Consider the following 23,207-nt stretch of genomic DNA (forward strand, 5'->3'; position numbering starts at 1 on the left):
ATAAGCTGCTAAAAGGATCTATCTGTAATAATGCTATATATATCGCTTTTTTAGATGCAAAGCTAGAGAATCATTGTCTTTTAGTCTATTGTAAGCCCCTTCTCCCCCCCCCTTTTCAATGTTACAATGCTATTAGCCTAGCTACTCTAAGCTAAAGCACCTTGAGCTGTAGCTGCTAGAGAGTCTTTAAGGATAGTAGAATTGCCAGTTTCAGGCAGTTAAGCTAACATTCACTAGTAGTATTAGTTGAGAGTTTGTAAGGTGGCAGTTAGGTAGGTTAGGTAGGCTAGGGCTGCACTATAGGCACTTGGTATTGCAAATAGGGGTTAGTAAAAGTGTTGTTCATTATTATATATAACTATACAGTTAATATATGTACAGCTTCATTTTCTAACATTGGATTTTACTTATAATACTAACCTATTTAGGACCAGACTGCCAAGACCCGAGCTGCTACACTGTATCAGCTTTAGACTACATTAGAAAATAGTGGCAATAGGGGGGCGCAAGGATTATAGTTACATCATTTCCTATCTAGGCTAAAGCTGCTACGCTGCTATACTCAAATTACGATGCTAAAGTGGCCCATTTTCGTGTGGGACCTTCTTTATTTTCTACTGGGCTTTTTGAGTGGGTACGTACTCTTATCTCTATCTGCTCCGTATTCGTATCTAGGTCAGTGAGCAGCAATGAGCACGTTGTTTTGGTGGCAAAGGGCTAGAATCATACATTGTTAATCAATACCATCTGCTATCTAATCACCAAAATCGAGGGAAATAACGACATTTAAGCGGCTCAGTAAGCAGAATCCCGGCATGTGTAGCCGGCTTATACAGCCGCGGAGATATGCTGATACGAAACTCTATTTCGCTACTGTGCTGGGGGATGAACGAGATGGGTGGGAGCCTTATGGATGGAGAGGTCGGAGAGGTCGGAGAGTACTTATATACAATGCTATAGCTTGGTATAGGAGGAGAAAGGGACGGGAGGGAGGGATGAGAGGGCTGCGTCATGTGGAGTTGGATCTACGGAGCCTGGGGGTCGAGGAGGAGGCGATGATGGTGATGGGAAGATACTTGCGACGAGAAACCTCATCTGCTGTGTAAATCCGTAGATTTGAAGTGCGGGTTTCATTTGACTAACTGCGCAACTACGACTTGAGGCAGGTACGACCTGAGACATATGGCAGGTACGACTCGTGGCAGCTACTCAAGGCAAGCACGATCTGAGGAGGCTGTTTTATGGTAATCACGACTTAGGAAGCTTTGACTTATAGTATATGGCAAGCACGACTTACGACATATGGAAAGACCGACTAGTGACACACGGTAGGAACGACTTATGGCTCCTGCCACTTATTCCATTTCCAACTTATGGTAGATGCGACTCAGATATGGCAGCTACGCCCCATGGCACCTGCCACTTATAACACCTCCGACTTAAACACCACAACCGCTCCCAACCTCGTGCCTTCCTTATCCCAAAGACTGCGGCATGGAACCACATTCCCCCCCACCTCCCCCCACAACCCCTCAATCCCAGCATCAAGATACACCATCTCCGCTCCCGTCAAACCCTCCTTCCCAGACACCCCTCCCAGCAATGCCCTCACCGACTCCTTACCCTTCGCATCCTCATACCCCACAAACACCGTCGTAATCACCACCTCCCCCCCAACCACACACTCATGCACCCCGCTCCCACCCCCCGAAGCCACCGACCGCACCTTCACGTTCTCCCCCACAACCCCAGCTCCAGCAAGCCACTCGACACCCACGCCCCTCGGCAACTCTTCCACCTCCGCCGCCCAAAACGGACTCACTCCCAACCCCGTCTCCTCCCCCTCTACGTTCTCCCACTCTAATGGCATCTTCTTCTGCTTCCCCCCCCCATCATCTCCTCCCCGCGTCTATTCGTCAATTCCCACAAATCCACGTCCTCATCCTCTCCATCTTCCTCGCCCTCGACAGGCCTCTTATGCCTCTGGCCCCACGCCACACCCGCCAACATCGCCCTCCTCCTCGCAACATCCAGCCCACACCTCGCCATAACCGCCGTCCCCGACGCAAAAAAACTAACATCCATCGCCAACCGCACACGCCACAAATGCTGCAACGCCAACACAATCTGCAACCCCACCTCACCCCCCTCCTTCTCCTTCGCGAGCGTATGATCCGCCGCACCAACAACCTCCATGGTCGCCGCCACAAGCGGAATCTGCCCCGCAATATACACCCCCTCACCCCCCTTCCCAGGCAACAGCGGCGCGCACTGCGCCTGCGAATACGGTCCGATATTCGCAGGTGCCCAGTAGGATCGCGATTGAACATGTAAAGCGCGTCTTGCCGGCGCGGAGGAGAGGGAGATATGCATCACCACCGGTGCGGAATCCGGGAGGAGGGCGCCGACGGATACGCAAGCGCGGGAGGGGGGGTTGGGCGCGGAGAAGAGGGAGGCGTAAACGGTGTTTGTGGAGGCGAAGGTGGACATGTCGGACAGGAGGAGGGTGGTGGAAACGATGTCTTTGATGGAGAGGTTGTGGGTGGTGAGTAAGGCGGAGAGCTGGGTGCTGATTGAGGCCATGGCTTCGGCTGCTGTGGGCGGGGTCGAGGATGTGGATGAAGGGACAATGGTCCAGGTGTTGCTGTCGGGGTGGGCTGTTGTTTTCCAGGTTGCGCTCGCAGAGAATGGGGTAGTTGTGTCGTCGATACCGGCACCCAGATCTTTGGATGCTGGCTCCATAGCAGCCAACACAGCTTTCAAAGTCTCCACAAACGACTTCTCAAGCAATGCCGGTTTCCTAACCTTCACCTCTCCCCCCTCCCCACCCCCCTCCCGCTCCTCAGTCACAACCCCCCCCTTCTCAAACTCCACCCACGCCGTCCCCCCCTCCCCACTCACCACCCTCCTCTCCCCCTCCCCAACCTTCCTATGCCACCACCCCCTCCCCCCACTAACAACAACAGTCTCATACTCCCCCCCCTCCCCAATCACCCCCCCCACGCCCCCAAATCTCCCCACCTTCCTCCCCACCCTCTCTCTCCCCGGTCGACTCACAACATCAACCCACAACTCCCCCTCTCCCAGCCCTCCACTCGCGACTTTCACAATCCGCGCTTCCATGCCTACTTCCTCCATATGCGCTAATAACCCCGCTTCTCCATCCTCCTTGGATAAACTGGGGTACTGCCACAGAAACGCCAGCGGCACCAAGCCCATCCGCGCCGCTACACTCTCAATCCGTGTGCGTTGGTATGTACTCAATATCGCCCCAGCACTCACCGCATCGGCTGTAGGGTGCGCCTTCTTGATCGCCCGCAGCAACGGGAGCAGACTCTCTGTCTCATCCCCCCCTTCTCCCCCAGATAGAGGCGCGTATGTACTCCCCCCAACTACCGCCCCTCCCACGATTGGCGCCCGGAAAAGGGGTAAGCCCAGCGCCTTTGCAATAGCAGGAATCAGCACATGGCCGGCCGTTTGGTACATGTGCGAATCTGGATCTGGCGCATCATCATCAGCGGTGGGGCCGGCATTGCTCGCTGTGGTGGAGGAGGTGGCTGTGCTGGTGCTGGTGGAGGGAGTTGACGTCGCGTGCGCGGCGGCTTGGGGATACAAGTTCCCTAACGCCAGAACGCGGTGGCCGAGGGAGAGGACGTGGAGGAGGCTGTAGATGCTGTCTTTGCCGCCGGAGATGAGGGCGATGACGTTTAGGGGTTTTGGTGGCAGGGTCATTGTTGGCGTGGGTGGGTGGTGGTTTTTGTGGACGAGGGAGGGGGAGAGATTTTTGGAGGGGTTGTGGGTGGGCGATAAGGTGGTGCTGGGTGGTGCCTGAGCGGGCCGCTTCCATCATCAGCGCAGTTTGGGACACAATCGGGGGTTCACTCAGGTAATTAATCACTTCACAGCAATGACAGATAGGAGGGTTTTAAATGTAAAATGTATACACATCAGTAATTAACTGAAGGCTATTTATCTAGTGACCAGCACATGACTCTTGCTACAACCACCACCCACCATAACCATCACCTCCTCTCTCAAAAACATTCCGAAACTTGAAAAGCAATAACGATCAACGCACAAAGTGGGAAGAGGACGGGCGTGTATGGAAACAGAAACTAGGGTTCCCGTCCAGCTTCCCGCCCTCCTCCACAGATTAAAACGACTGTAGGAACTAATAAAAAAGGAAACTAGAAAAGCGAATGAAGGGATTGAAGGAGAAGTGTCCGTCTCTTGAGGGCCATATAGACCATTTACAATCCACCTGCGGCCACCGCCAGCACTACTAAAAGCGAACTTTGTAGAAACTGGATATTTTCTTTCTCTTCTCTTCTCGCGCCTTTTGAAAAAATCGAAGCCAAATCCCGTTAAAAACAGCCATCATCACGCTAATCGTCAGAAAAGGTATCGAGAAAAATAAAAGAACAGCAAAACAAAAATCGCAGCAGAGAACTAAAAAGGTGTGAAGCTAATAAGCCCAAATAATACAGTGAAGAAGAAGAAAAATAAAAAAGGTATAAACGACTTTTTGGTTGGAACTGCGCGCACTGTTCACCTCCCACCACCTGCACCGTCGTAGTCCGGAGACTTGAAAAAGCCCTATCGATCGCACATTCCCAAAGATGGAAAAGACGACCCATTATGAAGAATCGATAGTAGTCATGATTCGTAGCTCGCGTTTGTAAATGCATACCCTATCCCGCCAAATTTTGGAGTTGATCTACTCGGAGCGCTTCCTCTTCTTCCTCGACTGGCTGTCAGAATCCGAGCTGGAGGGATCGCCGTCGCTGCCGGGAGCTGCGGCTGCGACCTGGTACAGGACCTTGCCGTAGTTGCGGATCTCTGGTTCGCTGTCCGACTCCCCATACCTGTGATCACTTGGGAGCTCGCCATCCTCGAGAACGCCCATGAGAATGGCGCCGCTGCCGTGCGTGCGAGCGTGTTGAGAGAGGTTGTCGCTGCGGGAGAACTTCTTGCCGCACTCGTGGCACTCGAATGGCTTGTCTTGTGTGTGGAGAGATCTGTAGTGACGCTTGAGGTGTTCTTGGCGGCGGAAGCGGCGGTTGCAGAGCTCGCAAACGAAGGTCTTGGACGGGTCTTCGGTCAGAGATTGCTTGCGGCCGCGTCTGTTGACGGGTGCCTGCTGGGTAGCTCTAGTGCCTTCATTAGAGCCTGGGCTAGTGGCATTGTTGCCCGCATTCTCGGAGCCACTCTGGCTTGCGGCAGTCGAGTTTTGTTGTTGACCCTCGCTGGCCTCTTGAGCAGGTGCTCCTTCAGCAGCGTCCATTGGTACAGTGAACTTGCGGCTTCGGACCATAGCGTCAAACTCAGTGCTATCGTCGTAGATATCCTCTGCCTTGGCCTTGTTGTTGTGCTTCTCGGGGAGAGCGTCGCTCTCCTCGCTGGCGGATGAGGGTGGGCTGGGCAAGCAGGCAACTGCAAATTGCTCAGACTCGTCGAAATCCTCAAAGTCGTTGTCGCATAGGAAGCTATCGTCGGCGGAAAGAGTAGATTCGGTGCGCTGTCTCTTGCTACCAACGAAGTGAACGTTGTCCGTCGCAGGGAAGTTGACGAGACCGTTGACAAACTCGTCCTCCGAGTCGAGATCGGACAACTCCTCAAAAATTGGCAGGCCGTGGTGAGCGTGTGCGGTGTAATCGAAGAAGTTGTTCTCGGCAGCCTTGTGTGCGATTCCACCCCTTAACATAAGCTTTTGCTCCTCCCCGTCGCCAGTGCAGAGCGTTGGAAGAGTAGGGAAGGCAATGGATAGAGTCGGGTTTAGCGAATCGTTGGCACCAACAGTGAGGTTTCGTGGGTCGCAGAAGTCGAAGTCTTGTTGTTCTGAAATCGCGGATCTTGGATAGGGGGAGGGAGAAGGTGAAAGTGAGGGGCAGGCTGTCGCAGAAAGGAGCTCGCTAGCGTTGGTCATAAGCGAAGGTGGGTGAATAAACACTGTGAGCCGAACCGTCAGTATCGCTACTTGGCACCACGGAAATCGCATCTACAACTTCACAGCAAAAATAACGTACCTGGAGTCATTGGTGGTGATCCACAACGGGCCCAGTCGAGGCCAGCAAGGTTCTCGGATTGAACCTCACCTTGGCAACCCTCCTTCACACCCTCGAAGCTCTCAATTCCGAAGAAGGAAGTGTGCTCCAACGGAGTTGGCAGGATGTCGTAGCTTGAAGGGCTAGCGGCGCTACTTCCTGGCGATGAAAGAGGAGGGGTCGATGGGAAGTAGTAGGTATCGGCATCCAGACTCTCAGAGTCATAGAGCCTCGAGTTGTGCTCCTGGATCAAGATGGTGGGCTTCTGGTACATGGGCCTTGGGGAAGCCATTGGGGTCATCGAGGCTTGCATGGAGGCATTGAACACCTGCATGGGCATCGGCGGCTGTGAGCAGGAAGATGTCGGCCTCGAGTAAGTCGGGGTCGAAGGCAGCACATGCTGGTAAGTCTGCACCTGCATGTTTGGGTGAGGCGAGAAGTGGCCGTGCTGTCTGTTATCTGGCTTTGGGTCCGGGTTGTAGTAGAAGAACGGTGATTGTCCCATCACTGGTGGGGGTTGAACATATGTGGAATCCATGGTATTTTGTAGCTACGTGTTTGTCAGTCTCTTGAATTCTTCATGGCGCCCGCATTCCAGTGAGCAGCAGAGGGACCAACATACCAGAGAAGCCTGTTTTATTATCGTCAATATTGTATTTTTTGTATGGTTGGTCGTTAAGATTATATTAGGTCGAGAATAGTAGGTCTCGTAGATATCGTAGGGCGTGAAGCAGTTTCAAGGCACGGAAGGGCCGAGAGACTCTATTTGCAAACTGAACTGAAGTGAAAGGGAGTGACTGGACAACAGCTTGCACGAGGCAGAGACTGTCTAATAGTAGTAGTAGTTAAGGGTCGTGATGATACATGTACGTGAACACTCGAGGCCGACGATGATGCACTCTCTCAGTCGATGAAAGAAAACAAGTCGTAGGTAAGATGAAGTGTCGAAGTGAGCGAGTCGGGATGTATGAGAAGTTGTCGATAGATAACGGAATGAGGGACCAAAAGAGGGTACAGGAAAGGGACCGACAGGGCTATATAGGATAAGCACAACTCGAAAGAATTCCAAAAAAGAATTGATTTTACAAAAGAAGAACCAGTGTCTCGGTATAAGAAGGATAAGAACGAAGGGTGTTCGTGTGTTCAGAAAGATGTAGAGGAGGGACAGGATTGACTGGGGGGTGGGGGGTGGGGGTGGGGGGGGGTGATGGTGGGTGGGTGGGCGTGTGGGTGGGAAGGAAGTGGGCAAGGAAGTGGTCAAGGAAGTGATTGGGATTGGGGTTTTGGGAGGATGGGTAAAGGGAAGGGTATGGGTATGGGAAGGGTATGGGAAGGGTATGGGAAGGGTATGGGAAGGGTATGGGAAGGGTATGGGAAGGGTATGGGATGGGTATGGGATTGGTATGGGATGGGTATGGGATGGGTATGGCTATGCTCTGGCTATGCTATGGGTTATCGGTATGGACGGTGATAGAGTGGATACAGATGTAAAGTGGGTAAGGGTGCAGGTACAGTACAGTCAGTGGGTGTGTGTGTGTGGCGGTGGGAGTAGTATCTGGTAGTAGTACTGGTAGTAGTAGTGGTAGTAGTAGTACTAGTAGTAGTACTAGTAGTAGTGGTAGTAGTAGTACTACTAGTAGTACTAGTAGTGCATTGTGCTTCCTGCACAGGACGAGTCTTTTATCCTGTGCCTGGACAACTTGGAGGGATATGGGGATATGTCGTCGCGGCCGTGGGTTGGTCGTTTGTGCATGTGTGTGGCCGTCGCTACTGGCAGTCAGTCGTTGTGGTTGTGACAGTCGTGTCGTGCCTGCTTTCTAAATTCAGAACAACCCATCCAATCAACAACCTCCTTCCTTAGCAGGGGTGTTCCCCTCTTCCCGCGGCAATTATGGGTACGGGAAGTGTGTCCATAGTGGATGCACCACATAGCCAGCGACACCAGCGACACCAACACCAGCGAGACTTTGGGACACTCCGTTCGCCCAATCACAGCCCCATTTGCCCTGTCTGGTGTGTACCAACCATGCATGTACGGTGGTGGTAGCTCGAGCCCAGTCCATGCATCCACTCCAGCCCGTGTACCTCTCGACTGCTTGACTTCAATGGCGGTGCGCAAGGCCACGAGTCCTACGGAGTACTCGCCCACTCTCTCACTCTCGCTGCGGTCGCTGCGGACTCCGTATCATCGTCCCCCGCGTCTGTGGGCGAAGTGCCTGCGTTGGTGTGGTGTATACGAAAATTCGAAACACACACGCCAATCCCGTCGGAAATCTTGGTACAAAACGGCACACTGTTGCTGCGCGATGGCGATATTTCTTTTCCTTTTTCTTTTCCTTTTCCTTACCTGTATGGCTTCAAACTACGGGCGCAACTGGCTCGCCCCCCCCCCCTCCCCCCCCCCAAAAAAAAACCCCCCCCGAAAGTAGTGGCTGTCGCTTTCGAGCCATTTCGTCCGCTTTGACCACATGAGGGCGCGGACTGAAAGAAACACACTTGAGGTTTTTCCCACCTTGCTGCTGGAGCCAAGACCCGCGCTCGTGTGATGGGCGGCCTGACTGGCTGATCCGTCAAGTTGACAGCACCAACCACGGAGACACCAGCGGCTCTCTCCACGTAACTGGTTTGCGCTGTGGTCCGAAACAGTCAAGCCTCCGAACCCAGGCACACCCGTTCCTCCCCCCCCCCAGCTCCAACGTTGGGGTTTCATGTGCCGCGCTCATCGCGATATTTTTGTGACAGATCTTCACTTTCCAATCGGTCAATGTCACCTCAGAACCATGGAATAGGGCGAGCCAACTTGCCAACTCGCCAACGTTCTCCCTCAGGGTATCCCCATTATTGTGCCATTATTGTGGTGCTTTCCCACTTCACCTAACCCGTACGGGTCTCCGATCGTCGGTCCGTTTGGTCCCTATCGTCACAGGACTTCGATCGTCGCTTTCGTCACACCTCCACGTTGACAGATACAGGTTCTTATTCGGTAGTTGAACCCTCTTAACGTCCGCACCATTCACCTTACTTATCGTCTCACGATAGGATAAAGTGGGTGTCCGATACAGCGACGGGTCCGTGATGAAACATTATCGAGGCGGCCAAAATATTCCTACCAGCGTGTTATATGCCGTCGTCATCACCATTCATCCAATTGTTTCGTGTCCCCCAAATGGTTGTCACGTCCGTCGTTGCTGCTTTAACGAATACATTACCCACGGGCCACCTCGGCGATAATTATGGTGTTGGTGGGTGTGCGTGCAGCCAACCACTTTCGTAGTTTATGCAAGCGCGAAATTTGGAAATTTGACTCCACAGTATAACTTCCAAACCGGGGCGCTCTCTGGCCACGATACGGATCCACCACTATCAGTCGTAATCGTCGATGGCGTTAGGGGCAATACTAAAGTAGTCCTGTCGGTCGCTGCCAAAAACTATTGCGAGTGCGTCAGTTGGGAATGGCGCCATGTCCCTTTGGAGGCGGTCTGGAAGGTCTGGAGTCGAGGCTCGACCAGAGTAGTACTCGCACAGCGCTGGTTGTGTATTCCAGAGCTGTAGCTCGCCGTTAGTTGGTACGCGGTGTTTACCGCCTCTGTGAATGGGCCGCCTCTCTGACCGACCTGATCTTCCGTGCCTGCATGGTACCTGCAGCAACTTTCCTGTTGTGAACTGTGAAATCCCAAGCCGTGTTTTATGATCCATGGGAAATGGGTACACCTCTGCATGTTGAGAAAAAAAAAATGCAGTCTTACATTCCAACAGAGCTTGCACGCCATCTTTTCGGAAATAAAACACAGTGGCGGATGCTTTGACGGACGTGCCCCGAAACCCTTCACCGCGTCTCACTTCTCATCGTCGTAAACATTTCACATCAGCGGAGCGGCCGGAAGCAATGTCGTGACCCTACAGGCCCAAATCTCCTAGACCCTGCCCGCGGACTCCGGGCCAAATTTCCACGACACTTGGGCTCTTCCTAATGCAACGCAACAACGCCTCAACAATCTCAAATAGTCGACTTCTGCCTCATTGTCGATGGATCTGCACCCCAAATGGCTTAGTCTTGCGAAAGCTGCTGGCGCGACAGGCTTATCGGGCGGGCAAGATGTACGTACAGTACTTCACTGTGAATCCTCCTGGAGCACCCAAAACTATGGGTTCTACTAGCCTGTTGATTCTGGGTTTGGGGTAAACCCTGGATTTACAGCGTTTCTGGGTTTTGATGAGCCTTTCTTTGCCTCTTGCGCGAGAAAGTGGAGACCTGGCCATCGCCATGTGATGTTGGATTTCGCCAGTCCTCTCACGAGATGATAGCACGGACACGCTGGACATCTCATCTCGAGTCAGAGATGGGAGCGGAAACGTAAGGTATGTGCTGTATCGATCGCATCATGAGCGGCCCGCCGCCGTGTGGATATGCCCATATTACTCTCTCGGACGGGGCCACAGAAATTGGATTTCATGAATATATTCGCCACAATGCTCTTTCATTCCGCTCCATCTGGTTGTCCCCGAGCCCGTGCTCTGCTTCAAAATGAGTTATTGTTTTCCACACAAGCGGAGACACGGTGCTTTTCTCGTTGTATCTTTTTTTTTTGTGTAGCTATTCGCCGCCACGAACTCGGGCCTGAGGCCTCCCGCCACCCACCAGCGACTAAGAGTGGTGGCTGGGTGGGACTGGGCTTTCGGGAACGGGCTGGGGGTGGTGCGCTAAACCCCACAACTTCGGCGCCTGCTAGCTTCATTGGGCCGCCCATCTCCGAAGGCCCTCTTGCTGCATCCGTACGCTGCTCCACTTGCCGCCGACACCAGGTGCCGGACTTCGAGAATGTTTCACCGCCGTGCAGCAGCCGTTCCAGCATCGGCAATCCGCGGCTTGTTTATGCGGCTTCCTATACGGCTTGTTTATGCGGTTTGTTTATTCGGCTTGTTTATGCGGCTTGTTTATGCGGCTTGTTTATGCGGGCGGTGGTAATGGGATGCGAGACTCTACCCGCGCTGCGGGGGACCTGATGGTGTGCCGTGTCATGAGGTGATTTTCGGGCTGAAGATGCAAACTATTGTGCGCCGGTACAAAATAGGATTTATCGGTTCCTAACGGTAAACAAAACCGTTCCAAGGATGGGGCCTCTCACATGTTTCCGGTATCGTCATAGATAGATAGCATCCATCCAGTGGAAGCTCCCAAGGAAAGTTGACACATCGGATCATATGTATGCTCTATTGACAGATAGTATGTGGGTGGTTTGTCACTTGAAGAGTTTATTGATTGAAGATTCCTTCCCGTGTCCCCCATGATTTGCTACTCGCGTTGTTCCACAGACCCCGCTATGCTGACTCGCGTTACTGGCTCCATCAACAATGACTTCTCGTACGGAGACACTTTTTTAATCCGCACGGTGAACACATCACCTTCACCTATGTCGTCGGGTTCCATGCCTGCCGGCATATCCATCATAGCCATCAATCCCAGCCCATCAACAAATCCGTTCACCATTCCCCCCATCATGCCCAATACTCGAAACTCCCACTCATCCCTCCACCCTTTGCTATGCCCAAATTTCCACGCTCTCAGCACAGCCTGTAGTGCCCATGAGCGTTCTGCCCCGCGCCTCCCTGCTCCAAGTGCTTTTTCCCTCCCCTCGATCTTTGGAATGAGGCCATCAACTTTAGCTTTAGGAAAGGGGAGATAGTCCTCACGTGAGCTCCCAACTAGGCTCTCTCCTATTTTTGCCTCCTCTAATAGAGCAGCCTGAATCTGCCAGTGCGCGAGAAGATCCGAGTACCGCCGCAGCGGACTCGTACATTTCGTGTACATTTCCACGCCGAGCGCGACGTGTGGCCCAGGCACGCTGCTAGGTAGTACGGGACCTTGGGCCAAGACGTACGCTGACTGTACATCCTTGGGCACGCTTTCGCCGCGGAGGACGTATGGGAGAACGTTTGCCCGGAAGAAGGCTCCTGGGTCGGGTTTGTCGGGGTGAGCCTGTGTGACTCGATAGACGATGGGGATGTTGCGTGCCGAACACCAGCCGGCGGCGATTTCACCCCCGAGTGTCATCAAGTTAGTTACCGGCCCGTAGATAGATGGGCCATCATTGCTGGCGGGTGGGATTGATATTGAGATGAAAGGGTCACTGTGGACGTGGGTTGAGTTGCGTGGGGAGTTGTAGCAGTCCACATCAATGTCTTCGTCAATCTTGACAATAACAGAGGCGCGGGCATTGTTTAGGTCGATGCCGCCCCGGAGTAAGGCGTATGTGCGTCGTGCGTCGCCGAGTGAGACAAGCAGCTTCAGGTTCGCTTTGTCTGAAGCAGAGAGGCTGTCCACGGAGGCCATGTCACGGTGCATGACGCCGTCGTTGAAGCTTGTTATAGTCTCGCTGTCGCCCACCGCTAGGACCTCCTCTGGGTCAGTAACCTTGTTCCCAAGTAGCTCTGCAAGCGTAGCCGGCGTGAGGTAGACAACTTTTCGAATCGTGCCCGCAGCAATCTTGTGGTCGATCATCACCCCTTTCTCGTTCATTTTTGCGCTGAAGGTCAGCGTTGGCCTATTCGGAGCCAAACTGAGCTTCTCTTGAACAATGCTATCCGGCAACATTGGGATAACTCGGTTGGGCATGTAAACCGTTTGTATGGCTTCCTTTGCTCTTCGCGCTGGGTAGCTGTCAAGACCGATTACGGAGCCTGGGTCAGCCACATGTATGTGGACCCAGTGCTCACCTTCAGTTTCAGAAGCTTCGATTGAGACGCCATCGTCAATTTCATGAGCCCCTGTATCGTCAATACAGTAAACCGTCTGTTCTTTCCAGTCCTTTCGCATTCCTGCCAGTGCGTCTTCCGGTTCTTTGCCGCCCTCTTTCTTGGTCACAGCATGTTTATAGTACCCATACCCTGGCAGTCGCAATTCAAAAGATGCCTTCGTTTCCCACGGCGCGATGATGCCAATCTCTTGCAAAAACTGCCATCCCGTTGACCGATCCAAAGTCTGTCCATCGTATCGCCCCGTAGCCCGTAATATAGCCGAGCCGATGCCATTCATAGGAGAGCTATGAGAGAATGTATCCCAGGCAACCCAACACTTCATGAACCGGATGTACTTCAGGTCAAGCGTGTCGAAATGTTGCTCGATGGACTTAACAGGGCCGTCCGAATCAACAACCGCGCCGGCAGGGCCAACCTGGCCGCTCATAGTCGAGGCACGGCTTTTTCGGCTCACGTCGATGGCACGGCGAGCTGTTCCGAGAAATGATTCGAATTCAGCCATGAATTGGCCTAGGGGTCGAATTTCTGATTCACCGTCGCGAGCTGAAGTGACCGTGTGCACTTGCCAACTCCTTATGATTCTAGTGACCATCTTGATACTGTCGATTATCCTCCTTGGTACAATTTCAAAGCGGCCCCAGGAACGCGTATTCCCGGCTGTTTGCACAGAAAAGCCCATGCCTTCGTTCATGATAGTGCGGTATACTGCATATAGTGTTGCTGGTGCAATATTTTCGCCGTTCATATTTCGTGGGAGCTTTAAAATCTCCTTGGTGAGTCTCGGCAAGCTCACATGGCGTACTTGCTGTGGCAATGCCACAATGCTATAAGCATTATCAAGGGAATCCAAATTCTCACGATAAACAGCATCAGCCTCATGCCCAAAGTCGGCCATCTTCTGTAGCAGTGGGGCTCCGATCGATCTGGGAAGAGCATTTTCAAAGCTCTGTAATCTGTCTTGTATAGCCTCTGGGACATCCGCATCAGGGAGGTAGGCTATGAGAGGGTCGACTTCCTCAGGAGAGACAAAGTTTGGCACAAAGAATCTAGCATTTCGAGATGCTTTGTGAACCCATCGTCCTGACATGGTATAAAACTGGGATTGTATCCCCAATTCTCGGACGAAGATCGCGAGTTCAATTCGAAGGCCGTCACTTGTTCTGTATGATTGTAGTTAGCATCATTCGGCGCGTCAGTAGGCAAAGTCTATTACGAACCGTAGCTCTACAAGGTCTCCTCGTAGCAAGAACGATCGCTCGCTCCCAAATCCCACCAGATCATCTCCCTCGAACAAAGGTAGAGGTGGATCTTCAAGTTGTTTTCCATCATCAACCTCTCGGATCTGATCCCCTTCGACCGGGCGAGTGTATAGGTTGGTAACTTCTCCATGTTTGGCATGATCCTGGTCAAAGGACGCGGTCAAGACAGGGACATCAGAAACGTTTTCAGCTTCCCAGCGGCGGAGTCGCTCACGGATTGGTAGTTTCGGAGGTTGCGGGACTTTCGGGAATGGCAACGCATTATCTACGCTGACAGCTGAAGCTTCAAGGTTTTCTCCTTCCTGTGCCAACTGTAATGCATTAGTCGGTAGTCAAAGACGATCAATATCTCACAGTGGCTTACTTGGGTACTCTGAGATGTGGCTGTGAAGCTCGACTTAGTCTGCAGCCCCCTGCGACAAAACGTCTTGTTTATGGCTATGTAAGTATTCGAATATATTAAATTGTGTCTGCCATATCGAACATTACTGGGTAGAGTGGCAATCCCCCTATTATTAAAAAGTGGTGTTGAATGAGAAAAAGTAGAGGGGGATGTCGCAGTCGTCCTAATTATACTGGCAGTCCAGTTCGCAGACCGCGAGGCCACGGTCTTGGCTACATTGCGAGAAACGTCCATTCTAATAACTATACAGCATTGTTGTGGCCCATTGGAGACGGGCGCAAAGAAAGGAAGCGTATAGCTTCAGTATCGAGAGGTAGCACGGGCGGAGTGTTTCATGGGCTCAACTTTTTTCGGATAGCAAGAAATGGCATTTCGCGGTTCATGACACGCAATCACGTGCAGAGCTAAAATGCAATTGGTATCCTCCGAACTTTTTCCGTTTGACAGGTGAACTCGTCTTCTCTTTCCCACAACAACAATGAGCTGTAGTCTCAGTGCAAGTCAACAGCTCAAGCAGGGGTCCAGCTAACAGGTAAGCCACTTCTATAAACCACATCCTTACTTTACTTGTATGAGGAAGAAATATAGCATGTATTACATGATGCTGGCCATTTGGCTACCAGACGATTACTACACAAGATCTCTGACAAGAACAACCCCAATTCAAATTGCATGATAACATTCATTAGAGCTTATGCTAACTACTGTATCATCAGATTACTTGATCTCGAGTTAGATATGTCTAGCAAGACCGCTGGTAGCAGCTTCAACCTGCTTTACTTCGCCTCGGCAAGTTCGTTCACAGGCAAGGACTCGGATGAATTTGAGGCTCCAGTCTCCCTGTCGAAGCTCTTCGATCTTGTGGAAGCCAAGTATCCGGGCATCAAGTCTAAGATATTGGACAGCTGTCTCGTCACCATCAATCTAGAATACGTGGATGTACCGAAGAGTGAGGCCGGGGAGGAAGACGGCACAATCAAAGCAGGCGATGAAGTCGCAATTATACCCCCTGTAAGCTCCGGCTGAGCTTTTCCAAATATCAGCTACTGTATAGCATTTTGAAAATTTATTTGAATGCCTGATGTAATTCGTGAGGCAGCGTGATGTGTGTGACACTTCCTTTCATTAGCACCTTATTACCCCTCCAATGCACTTGAGTTTATTCTTGCAGTTCAGGCCACTGCTAAGCAGGATTAATGGATAAAACATACCCTATTTATTCGTAAATACTGAATGCCACCCCGACGACGACAAGTTGCGAGTTTCCAAGACTTCATTCATGGCATGGTCACGTGCCGACACTACACCGGATTGTGTCATCGGAATGCGGCTAGCGCCGTGGGCACCACCCAAAAGCGCCTTAACGGACATGAACGGCGAACATACACGCCGACAGTCCGGCATCACAGCTATGGACCATATACCTCAGATCGATCCCCGCCTCGCTGACATCGGTCAGAAGGTGGAAAGTTCGTATCCCCAGAATCCAACTGCATCCTCCGAACCGCTCCCTAACATTGTGAACCAAGCCGATCTTACGCCTTCAACAACTTTTCCACCACTTTATCACCCTGCTGGATACGATGCTTCCCAACAACCCCATTACTCACAAGATACCCCGCAATTGCGTGATTTCGGTATTAACAACAACGACGATGGAGCCTCCGATCCAAACCAATACATGGCGCAGGCAGGAGGTACGCCGGAAGAAGGCACAAACGACCTAAAGAGGCCGCGGGCCTGCGAAGCCTGTCGAGGCTTGAAAGTTAAATGCGAATTTGACCCTAACAACCAAGAGGGACCCTGCCGAAGATGTACGAAGGCACACCGGAACTGCGTAGTCACTCAGCCGAGTAGGAAACGCCATAAGAAGACCGACAGCCGCGTGGCAGAGTTGGAGAAGAAAATAGACGCCTTAACAGCGGTGCTCCATGCCACGAGATCCAATACCATCCCGCACAATGTTACCGATACTCCAGAGTCACTCAAGCGCCGCCCTTCAAATTCATATGAGCAAGTTACGAATGGCGGATATGGGCCTCAGTTTGGGACGCGCCCTGAAGTACAATACCCCGCTTTCTCTTCCATACTGTAGCTAATTTGTGGTGAACAGCCTCAAAACTCAAAACCAAACGACTGGACAGTACCGGACCGCCAGTATCCCAGAATTCCAGATGTCGATAGAGCGGCACCCGTACGAATACACAGACCATCCATAGATAAGGCGGATTCTGGCTCGGCTACCAGACCGCAGATTGTCGTTGCGGGTCAGAAAAGGAAATATCAGGAGGGTCGAGACTCGAGCGGGCAGAGTTCAGCAGTTGACACCCAAAGCACGAGCCAATTTCCACATCGCATGAATAGTTATATCTCAGGGCGTGATGAAGGAACTAATTCACCACTTACTACGCGGCCAAACGCACCCAATGAATATGCCGATGTTATCGATAGGGGTGTCATAACTGCGGAGTCAGCAACAGCATTGTTCAACAGATATGTAAATGACATGTCTCCACACATGCCCGCAGTCGTATTTCCGCCAGGCACAACTGCAGCTGATATCCGCAAATCAAAACCTACTCTATTCTTGGCAATACTGAGTGCAGGTGCTTCAACTGATCACCCAGAAGTTCAAATGGTGTTTACCAAGGAAGTGATGCAGATATACGCGGATAAGATTATTTGTCGTGGAGAAAAGACTCTCGAATTGGTCCAGGCCTTACTTGTTAGCACAATATGGTACTGGCCGCCAGAACATTTTGAAGAGCTGAAATTCTATCAGCTCATCCATCTTGCGGCAGTTATGGCCATTGAAATCAATTTAAGCAAGAAAAACAGCTCATGCCAGGCACCAAAGTCTATGGCTGCGCTGTGGAAAGATCATTTGTGGCGCCGAGCCGCATTTCCGGATGCCTCTTCTATGGAAGCGAAACGGACGTGGGTTAGCTGTTATTTCTTATGCTGCAATGCTGCCATGGGGCTACGTCGCTCAAATCTTATCCGATGGACATCATATATGGGCGAATGCGTTGAAGTTCTTGAAACCTCCTCTGACGCAGCGCCTTCGGACAAAGTTCTGTGTCAGTGGGTGAGGAGCCAACATATTGCTGAGGAAGTGGGAACCCAGTTCTCAATGGACGATTCATTTGCGTCAGTTAGCATCACGGATCCCAAGGTTCAATATGCTTTGAAAGGATTTGAAAGAGACTTGGAGCACTGGAGTAGCCACATACCGAACGACATACAAAACCGTAAGCCCGCCTCCCTCTTCCACGATGCTTGATATATCTCCAGCGAATATACTAACATGTGTAATAGCCCTGTTGAAGATGACGGAACATCTTGTAAATCTGTATATGCATGAGGTTGCCATGCATGTCGATCATAATGTTGAATCTTTTAATGCTCCGTTTACAGAGGAAAAGCTGCGAGGCCCCGACAACCCTGACCAGCAAGCATCGCGGCCCCTTACGTCAACTCATATTGCGGCTTTATCCACTTGCCTAACCTCAATTGATGGAATTTTCGAGGCTTTTATGTCCCTTGATGTTGATACTATAAGAGCATTACCTGTTATGCACTTCGTTCGCATTGCATACGCAGTTGTTGTGTTAATCAAGATGCATTTCGCCGCCGCAACTCCCGGCTCTGAGCTTGGCAAAGTGATTGACAAGAACAATATGAAGGTTGAACAGTACCTCGACGGCCTGCTCGATAAGTTTAAGGCCACCGCTGCTGACAACAAGTCGCGAGCGGGGTCAAAATTCCTGATGGTACTGATCATGCTCAAGACTTGGTTTCATCGCCAAACAAACGGCAAGGCAAACAACATGCCAACCGAAGCCGGTGATCAAGGCAAAACGAACATTCCCAAACATCATCATCAAACTCCCGAGCACCAACAGCAGAAAACATTTAGCCCGGCCAACACGCCGCTTCAGCTTCTCAGCGAAGTGGCTACTGGAAGCAGTGCGGCACAAACACCTCGTCTCGATACACGCACACAATATCCACCCATGTCTCAACGCCTCTGGGCACAACAAGCAAGTCAGCCACTAAACTACCCCGACTCGAATGGGGCTCATGCTCCTCAGGGATACAACAATATGGGTTATAATATCGATCCTGTACTGGGCGCAAATGAACCCGTGGAGTACGATCTATCTGGGGGGGACGGCTTCGAGCAGGCCGTAGGGATGACGATTGCGGAGGGGCAACTGGGTCAATATTTCAGCGACGATGCGTTCTTCGGGGTGATGATGGAGGTGCTGCCGCCGATTTCCTTTGACGACTTTCAATGGAATAGCGGTCCGCTAGATCTCAGTAATAAAGGCGGTATGTAAAGATGGACCACGTTTTGAGACGACATGGGTGATAATGGAAGTAATGACTTTACGAAGTTTGTATTTTGGGCTTGCTATATACTACCCATTGTTTTATTTGCCAGTATGATATACGAACTTCGTATGAAATGTATATTGTAAAAAATATAAAAATATAAATCCAAGACACCCAAATCAAAAATAATCAAATAATCTGTCCCAATATTATTCTCCCTAACAGCAGCTACATTACCTACCAACCAGGCAAAGACTCCTATTAAAACTATATATCCAACCGCAACGCCCCGCATTCTACAGCATCTCGCTTTACCGGGTTTTGGTTAAGACGGAGTATGAGATTGCGAATCCCGGGGATATCGTACGTTCGTGTTTGGCGGGTAGACAGCATTGAAGGGTAATAAATTGGATTGGAGCATAACATCAATAACACTAGAGCAGATAATAGTAACGTGTGATAGGTTCACTGTAACAATCTCTGAACGCCTTTTTGAATTTTTGCTAATCATACATGTGTCGTACACGTGTGCTATGTGGTATCGTTATGCTAGTTGATGAAGTTCACACAGAAGAAATGCAGGATCAGGCTACCAAAAACGTAGTCGGCGAATGCTCTGTACTGAAGTCAGCGACATGTCTCATCACAATTCTAGTTCGCCACGGAATGCTTCATTACCTCTCTGGTGAAATAGACTCAAACTCTGCCTTGTTCTCTGCATTTGTCTGTATCCTTAACGAAGCTATCCACTACGTTAGATGTATTCAACAACCTGTGCCCGAAATGTAGGTTCACATACCAGTTAAAACGAACTGTCCGACAGTGGCTGAAAACCCCGAGAGAAACGCATTGAATGGCTACAAGAAATATCAGTAAAATTTCCCTTGATCCGTACGGACTGAACGGCACTCACATAGTTCCCAACGATAACGCAATACACAAATTGTAGAACGCCCACCACCACTAAGAATGCCATGAACACATCAATCAGCTTCGTACGCTGGGGTGTCGCCTTCACGTAGTTATCCCACATCGCCACGGCAACCTCCTGTGCACTTAGGTTCGCATCTTTCGATTTCGACGTGGCACTTTTGGCGGCGGGCGCTTGCGTGGTTGGAGTTGATGTGCCGGATTTGTTGATGGGAGGGGAGTGAGTAACGTCACGGGCGTTGCGTTTTGCGGCCATCGTAAGAGCAGAAGGGGCAGAGTTGTGGAAGTTGGGATGATTCAATGAGCGTGGATTGGAATTGGGGTCTGGGACGCTGTAGAGTACCTTGGGGACACGAAGCTCAATCGTAGCCGCGCCATTGGGACCTTCGAAGCGACAGCCGCGTTTATCTACCAGGATGGTGTCACTGGCTTGGCACCTGGGATATATCAACTCCACGACGAACAATTAAGTCTAGAAAACCTTTTTCGATTGCTCTGAAACATAGTATCTAAACATATACGCAGCAAAAATGGTAGGGAAAATTATGTGAATTATATACTCTTGACTTACCCATGCTAGGTCAACGAAGTCCCCGCTTATGTGCTTGCGGCTCTCACAGCAGGTGGCGGCATCACCGGATACATTCGCACCGGATCGTTGCCATCTGTTATCGCTGGAACTGCTGTTGGTGCTCTGGTATGAATGATTCCATGCTGCATGAGATTAAATTAACCGTTCATAGTACGCCCTAGGCGGCTACCGCATTGCCACAAACCAGCAATATGGGCTCGAGCTCGCCCTCCTTGCCTCCTTGGTGCTTGCTGGCTCATCCATTCCTCGCGCTATTAAGACTCAGAAGGGGCTTCCAATTGGTTTGAGTCTCCTTGCTCTGTACGGACTGTTTACGTACGGCACTGCGTATAAGAATAGGTTGTAGCTGGAGAAGCACCTAGGTTGAAACATGTGTATTCAATTGAAGGAGTTGTTATTCTTTTGTACTGTACAGTGCCTCGCACGCTGAGTCGAGACTGCTCTTTGCATGCATCCTAATAGTCTGGCAAATCCCATCGCTGCTTGGACGTTTCCTTTAACGCCTAATGAGACTTCCAAACTCCGCCCAATGTATTCGTATCATAGTCTCCCTTCTCGCCCTCCATTCCTCCCACCAATGCCAATGACCCGTCCGTAGTTCTTATGACTCCTCGTCAATCTTCGCCCATATGGCCTTGATCTGCTCTCGCTTTATCCTCGCCTTCTCTCGATTCGCCGCCGTCCGCTCCACACGCTGAGCGCGCAGGCAAAGAGTTACGTCCCTCTTAACACCATTGCACATTCCAACCGCCTTGTACAAAAATCCACGAGAATGGCATTCGTCGAGCATGTTCATGACATCTTCGCAGGCTATCGTCCGTTAGAAACTTGAGCCCTGTGCGCGGCGGAGAAAGTTGGAGGACATACCCCTATTGTCCTCTGTATGGAGATGAGGATGCATATTGACTGTTTTGTAACGCAGATATTATGGTAGTGAGTTAAGTGAGACACGCGATGTTCTGGGCCACAGTCAATGGTAGAGTTGTCGAGGTTCGATGAATTGAGGGCGGAAATCCAAGCGTCGTTTGGGGAAAGCGGCGAATTCCGCTCTAGGCTATTGAGCTTCTGGGGCTTCCTGTCAACAAGTAAAGCAACATCAACACCAAAAGATGGCATCACAAATAACTGCTAAAAAGCAGCAAGGTCAGCATATACGTCAGAATTTGCTAAACAAGCATTGCTAACGCTGGTGGGGGGTAGAACTGCAGAACCAATACTCCGCCTACAAAAACGGCCTCCAACAGATCGCACAGAAGATTGGGGAAGTGGAACAGGAAGCTGAGGAGCACAAGTAGGTCTCTTTATTTGTTATATCGGAATTATGGAGAATACCCCTATCAATTAGGCGTCAAAGGACATGGTTACGCGTTGAGAATGACGTTGGACGGCTTGGAGTACCCCACTAACATATCCAGGCTCGTGCTCGAAACTTTGACCCCTCTTCCAGGCGACCGAAAATGTTTCCGCATGATCAACGGCGTTCTGATCGAGAGAACTGTTGAGGATGTAGTGCCAGCGCTGAAGACCAACTCTGAGGGTTTAGGCAAGGTGCTGGAGGATCTGGTTAAGTCGTATAAAAGACAACAGGAGGAGATGGAGAAGTGGAAGGTATGTCGTCCTTGATACCCACGCCCAGGTCGAAGAGCCCAATATTAATACCTTGAGTAGAAGAAGAACAATATCCAGGTTGTCCAGCAGTAGATACGAGGGCTATTGAAGGGTGGCGGAGCTTCGAACGAAGGCAGTGACCTGCTGAGAACGGCCACTGTGGAGGCATAGCGACGGCGTCAGGAGTCAATACTACTAAGGACCGAGTTGATAGAAAAATATCATGCACCATTACGAGCTACGACGAATGCTTAGTCTGAATGCCCTTCACGCTTCACCGTGTTGGAAGGCTTGTGAAGGCCATCATAAAACTAACTTCTGCCGGACTTCAAATCTGTGAAGGGAATCTACTTTTCGGAATTTCACACATTTCCTCAGTCATATCAAATCCTTCAAACAAGCCGGCCCAGGCCGTCGCCCTCCCCGTCAAGAATAAGCCTAGCCAACAGCATTGATGCGTTGGCACAGTGCAGCCTTGAAGCGGCTAGAGCGTCTCGCTGCCCAACCACAGCCCCGACCATGCATTGCTACCATATCACAAGGCTGCCATGGGCTCCAAAAGCAAAAATTAGTTGTTGTCGCAATCGTCACATTTTCACAATGCATTAGCCTCATTCCTAAGTCACAGGGAATATGTCACAGCCTCGCATCGATTGTTTCTCACACCGTGCGTTAGCCTCCTTCAGCCCATTCACCGCTCTTGCAGGTTGATTTGACGACGACAGGATTGCCCCGAAAAAACAGGCGAGAGGACTGGTAGCCATCCCATGGATGTCGGCGACTGCCAGCCCCTACGTACAATCTCGGAGATGACGGCTTGGTGGATGTTAGATTCCAGATGTACCTCCCTCACCGTCACTCACGCACATGGAGTATCTCCAGGCTTCAGGGGAAGACTAGGTACAGGCCATTTCTCGCCATTGTGCAGCTGGGAAAACATGTACTCAGTACATCTAGGCAGGTCACTGGTGCTATTGGCTGCGTAACTTACCTCTCTAACAATGCATTGTGGTGTTTGTGTGTACATAACCGTCATTTTTGGACTCGGTATGGTATGTACCATAACAACTACTTGACGCGAAAAGCGTGGTAAACATGGAACATGGCAACGGAGGGATATAATATATGTAGCTGGAATGAATATGTGTGAACATTGCACAGCGCATACATCTCTATACGCAAGCCAAAGCTTGGACCCCAATTCCCCAGGCGCAGACGTCAATTCCCGAGAGATCCATCGTACACTACGGAGTACTTCCCTACCTTACCTTAGTGGA

General features: G+C 51.0%; 9 protein-coding genes across 9 annotated transcripts; 3 read left to right on the forward strand and 6 right to left on the reverse strand.

Moving 5' to 3' along the window:
• Positions 1 to 1,007: 1,007 nt before the first annotated feature.
• Positions 1,008 to 1,870, reverse strand: VC83_05062 (uncharacterized protein; the record flags this gene model as incomplete). Its single annotated transcript, XM_024468687.1, has 1 exon — positions 1,008 to 1,870. One exon carries the CDS (start codon positions 1,868 to 1,870, stop codon positions 1,424 to 1,426), a length of 447 nt encoding a protein of 148 aa, XP_024323924.1. The 3' UTR covers positions 1,008 to 1,423.
• A 2,050-nt stretch (positions 1,871 to 3,920) lies between these two features.
• VC83_05063 (uncharacterized protein) lies at positions 3,921 to 7,238 on the reverse strand. The gene is made up of 3 exons (XM_024468688.1): positions 6,667 to 7,238; positions 6,027 to 6,594; positions 3,921 to 5,949 (listed from the first exon to the last, which is right to left on the reverse strand). The coding sequence occupies exons 2-3, from the start codon at positions 6,580 to 6,582 to the stop codon at positions 4,718 to 4,720; spliced, it is 1,788 nt and encodes a 595-aa protein (XP_024323925.1). The 5' UTR covers positions 6,583 to 6,594; positions 6,667 to 7,238; the 3' UTR covers positions 3,921 to 4,717.
• A 2,169-nt stretch (positions 7,239 to 9,407) lies between these two features.
• On the reverse strand, positions 9,408 to 10,897 carry VC83_05064 (uncharacterized protein; the record flags this gene model as incomplete). The annotated part of the gene is made up of 2 exons (XM_024468689.1): positions 9,408 to 9,590; positions 10,757 to 10,897. The coding sequence occupies 2 exons, from the start codon at positions 10,895 to 10,897 to the stop codon at positions 9,408 to 9,410; spliced, it is 324 nt and encodes a 107-aa protein (XP_024323918.1).
• Positions 10,898 to 11,273: 376 nt separating this feature from the next.
• VC83_05065 (uncharacterized protein) lies at positions 11,274 to 14,833 on the reverse strand. The gene is made up of 3 exons (XM_024468690.1): positions 14,424 to 14,833; positions 14,018 to 14,370; positions 11,274 to 13,960 (listed from the first exon to the last, which is right to left on the reverse strand). The coding sequence occupies exons 1-3, from the start codon at positions 14,694 to 14,696 to the stop codon at positions 11,338 to 11,340; spliced, it is 3,249 nt and encodes a 1,082-aa protein (XP_024323919.1). The 5' UTR covers positions 14,697 to 14,833; the 3' UTR covers positions 11,274 to 11,337.
• A 367-nt stretch (positions 14,834 to 15,200) lies between these two features.
• VC83_05066 (uncharacterized protein) lies at positions 15,201 to 18,975 on the forward strand (the record flags this gene model as incomplete). The annotated part of the gene is made up of 5 exons (XM_024468691.1): positions 15,201 to 15,473; positions 15,859 to 15,931; positions 15,992 to 16,524; positions 16,576 to 17,713; positions 17,781 to 18,975. The coding sequence occupies 5 exons, from the start codon at positions 15,201 to 15,203 to the stop codon at positions 18,803 to 18,805; spliced, it is 3,042 nt and encodes a 1,013-aa protein (XP_024323920.1). The 3' UTR covers positions 18,806 to 18,975.
• A 242-nt stretch (positions 18,976 to 19,217) lies between these two features.
• Positions 19,218 to 20,201, reverse strand: OST2 (oligosaccharyltransferase complex subunit epsilon). Its single transcript, XM_024468692.1, has 4 exons — positions 19,714 to 20,201; positions 19,600 to 19,657; positions 19,479 to 19,542; positions 19,218 to 19,416 (listed from the first exon to the last, which is right to left on the reverse strand). The coding sequence occupies exons 1-4, from the start codon at positions 19,984 to 19,986 to the stop codon at positions 19,350 to 19,352; spliced, it is 462 nt and encodes a 153-aa protein (XP_024323921.1). The 5' UTR covers positions 19,987 to 20,201; the 3' UTR covers positions 19,218 to 19,349.
• Positions 20,187 to 21,388, reverse strand: VC83_05069 (uncharacterized protein). Its single transcript, XM_024468694.1, has 2 exons — positions 21,190 to 21,388; positions 20,187 to 21,132 (listed from the first exon to the last, which is right to left on the reverse strand). The coding sequence occupies exons 1-2, from the start codon at positions 21,221 to 21,223 to the stop codon at positions 20,924 to 20,926; spliced, it is 243 nt and encodes an 80-aa protein (XP_024323917.1). The 5' UTR covers positions 21,224 to 21,388; the 3' UTR covers positions 20,187 to 20,923.
• VC83_05068 (uncharacterized protein) lies at positions 20,261 to 20,668 on the forward strand (the record flags this gene model as incomplete). Its single annotated transcript, XM_024468693.1, has 3 exons — positions 20,261 to 20,263; positions 20,311 to 20,427; positions 20,474 to 20,668. 3 exons carry the CDS (start codon positions 20,261 to 20,263, stop codon positions 20,666 to 20,668), a joined length of 315 nt encoding a protein of 104 aa, XP_024323916.1.
• Positions 21,389 to 23,077, forward strand: VC83_05070 (uncharacterized protein). Its single transcript, XM_024468695.1, has 4 exons — positions 21,389 to 21,465; positions 21,523 to 21,613; positions 21,738 to 21,930; positions 21,991 to 23,077. The coding sequence occupies exons 1-4, from the start codon at positions 21,432 to 21,434 to the stop codon at positions 22,021 to 22,023; spliced, it is 351 nt and encodes a 116-aa protein (XP_024323773.1). The 5' UTR covers positions 21,389 to 21,431; the 3' UTR covers positions 22,024 to 23,077.
• The last annotated feature ends 130 nt before the right edge of the window (positions 23,078 to 23,207 follow it).

Source organism: Pseudogymnoascus destructans, assembly GCF_001641265.1.
Source record: "Pseudogymnoascus destructans isolate 20631-21 unplaced genomic scaffold scaffold_11, whole genome shotgun sequence".
Lineage (NCBI taxonomy): Eukaryota > Fungi > Ascomycota > Leotiomycetes > Thelebolales > Thelebolaceae > Pseudogymnoascus > Pseudogymnoascus destructans.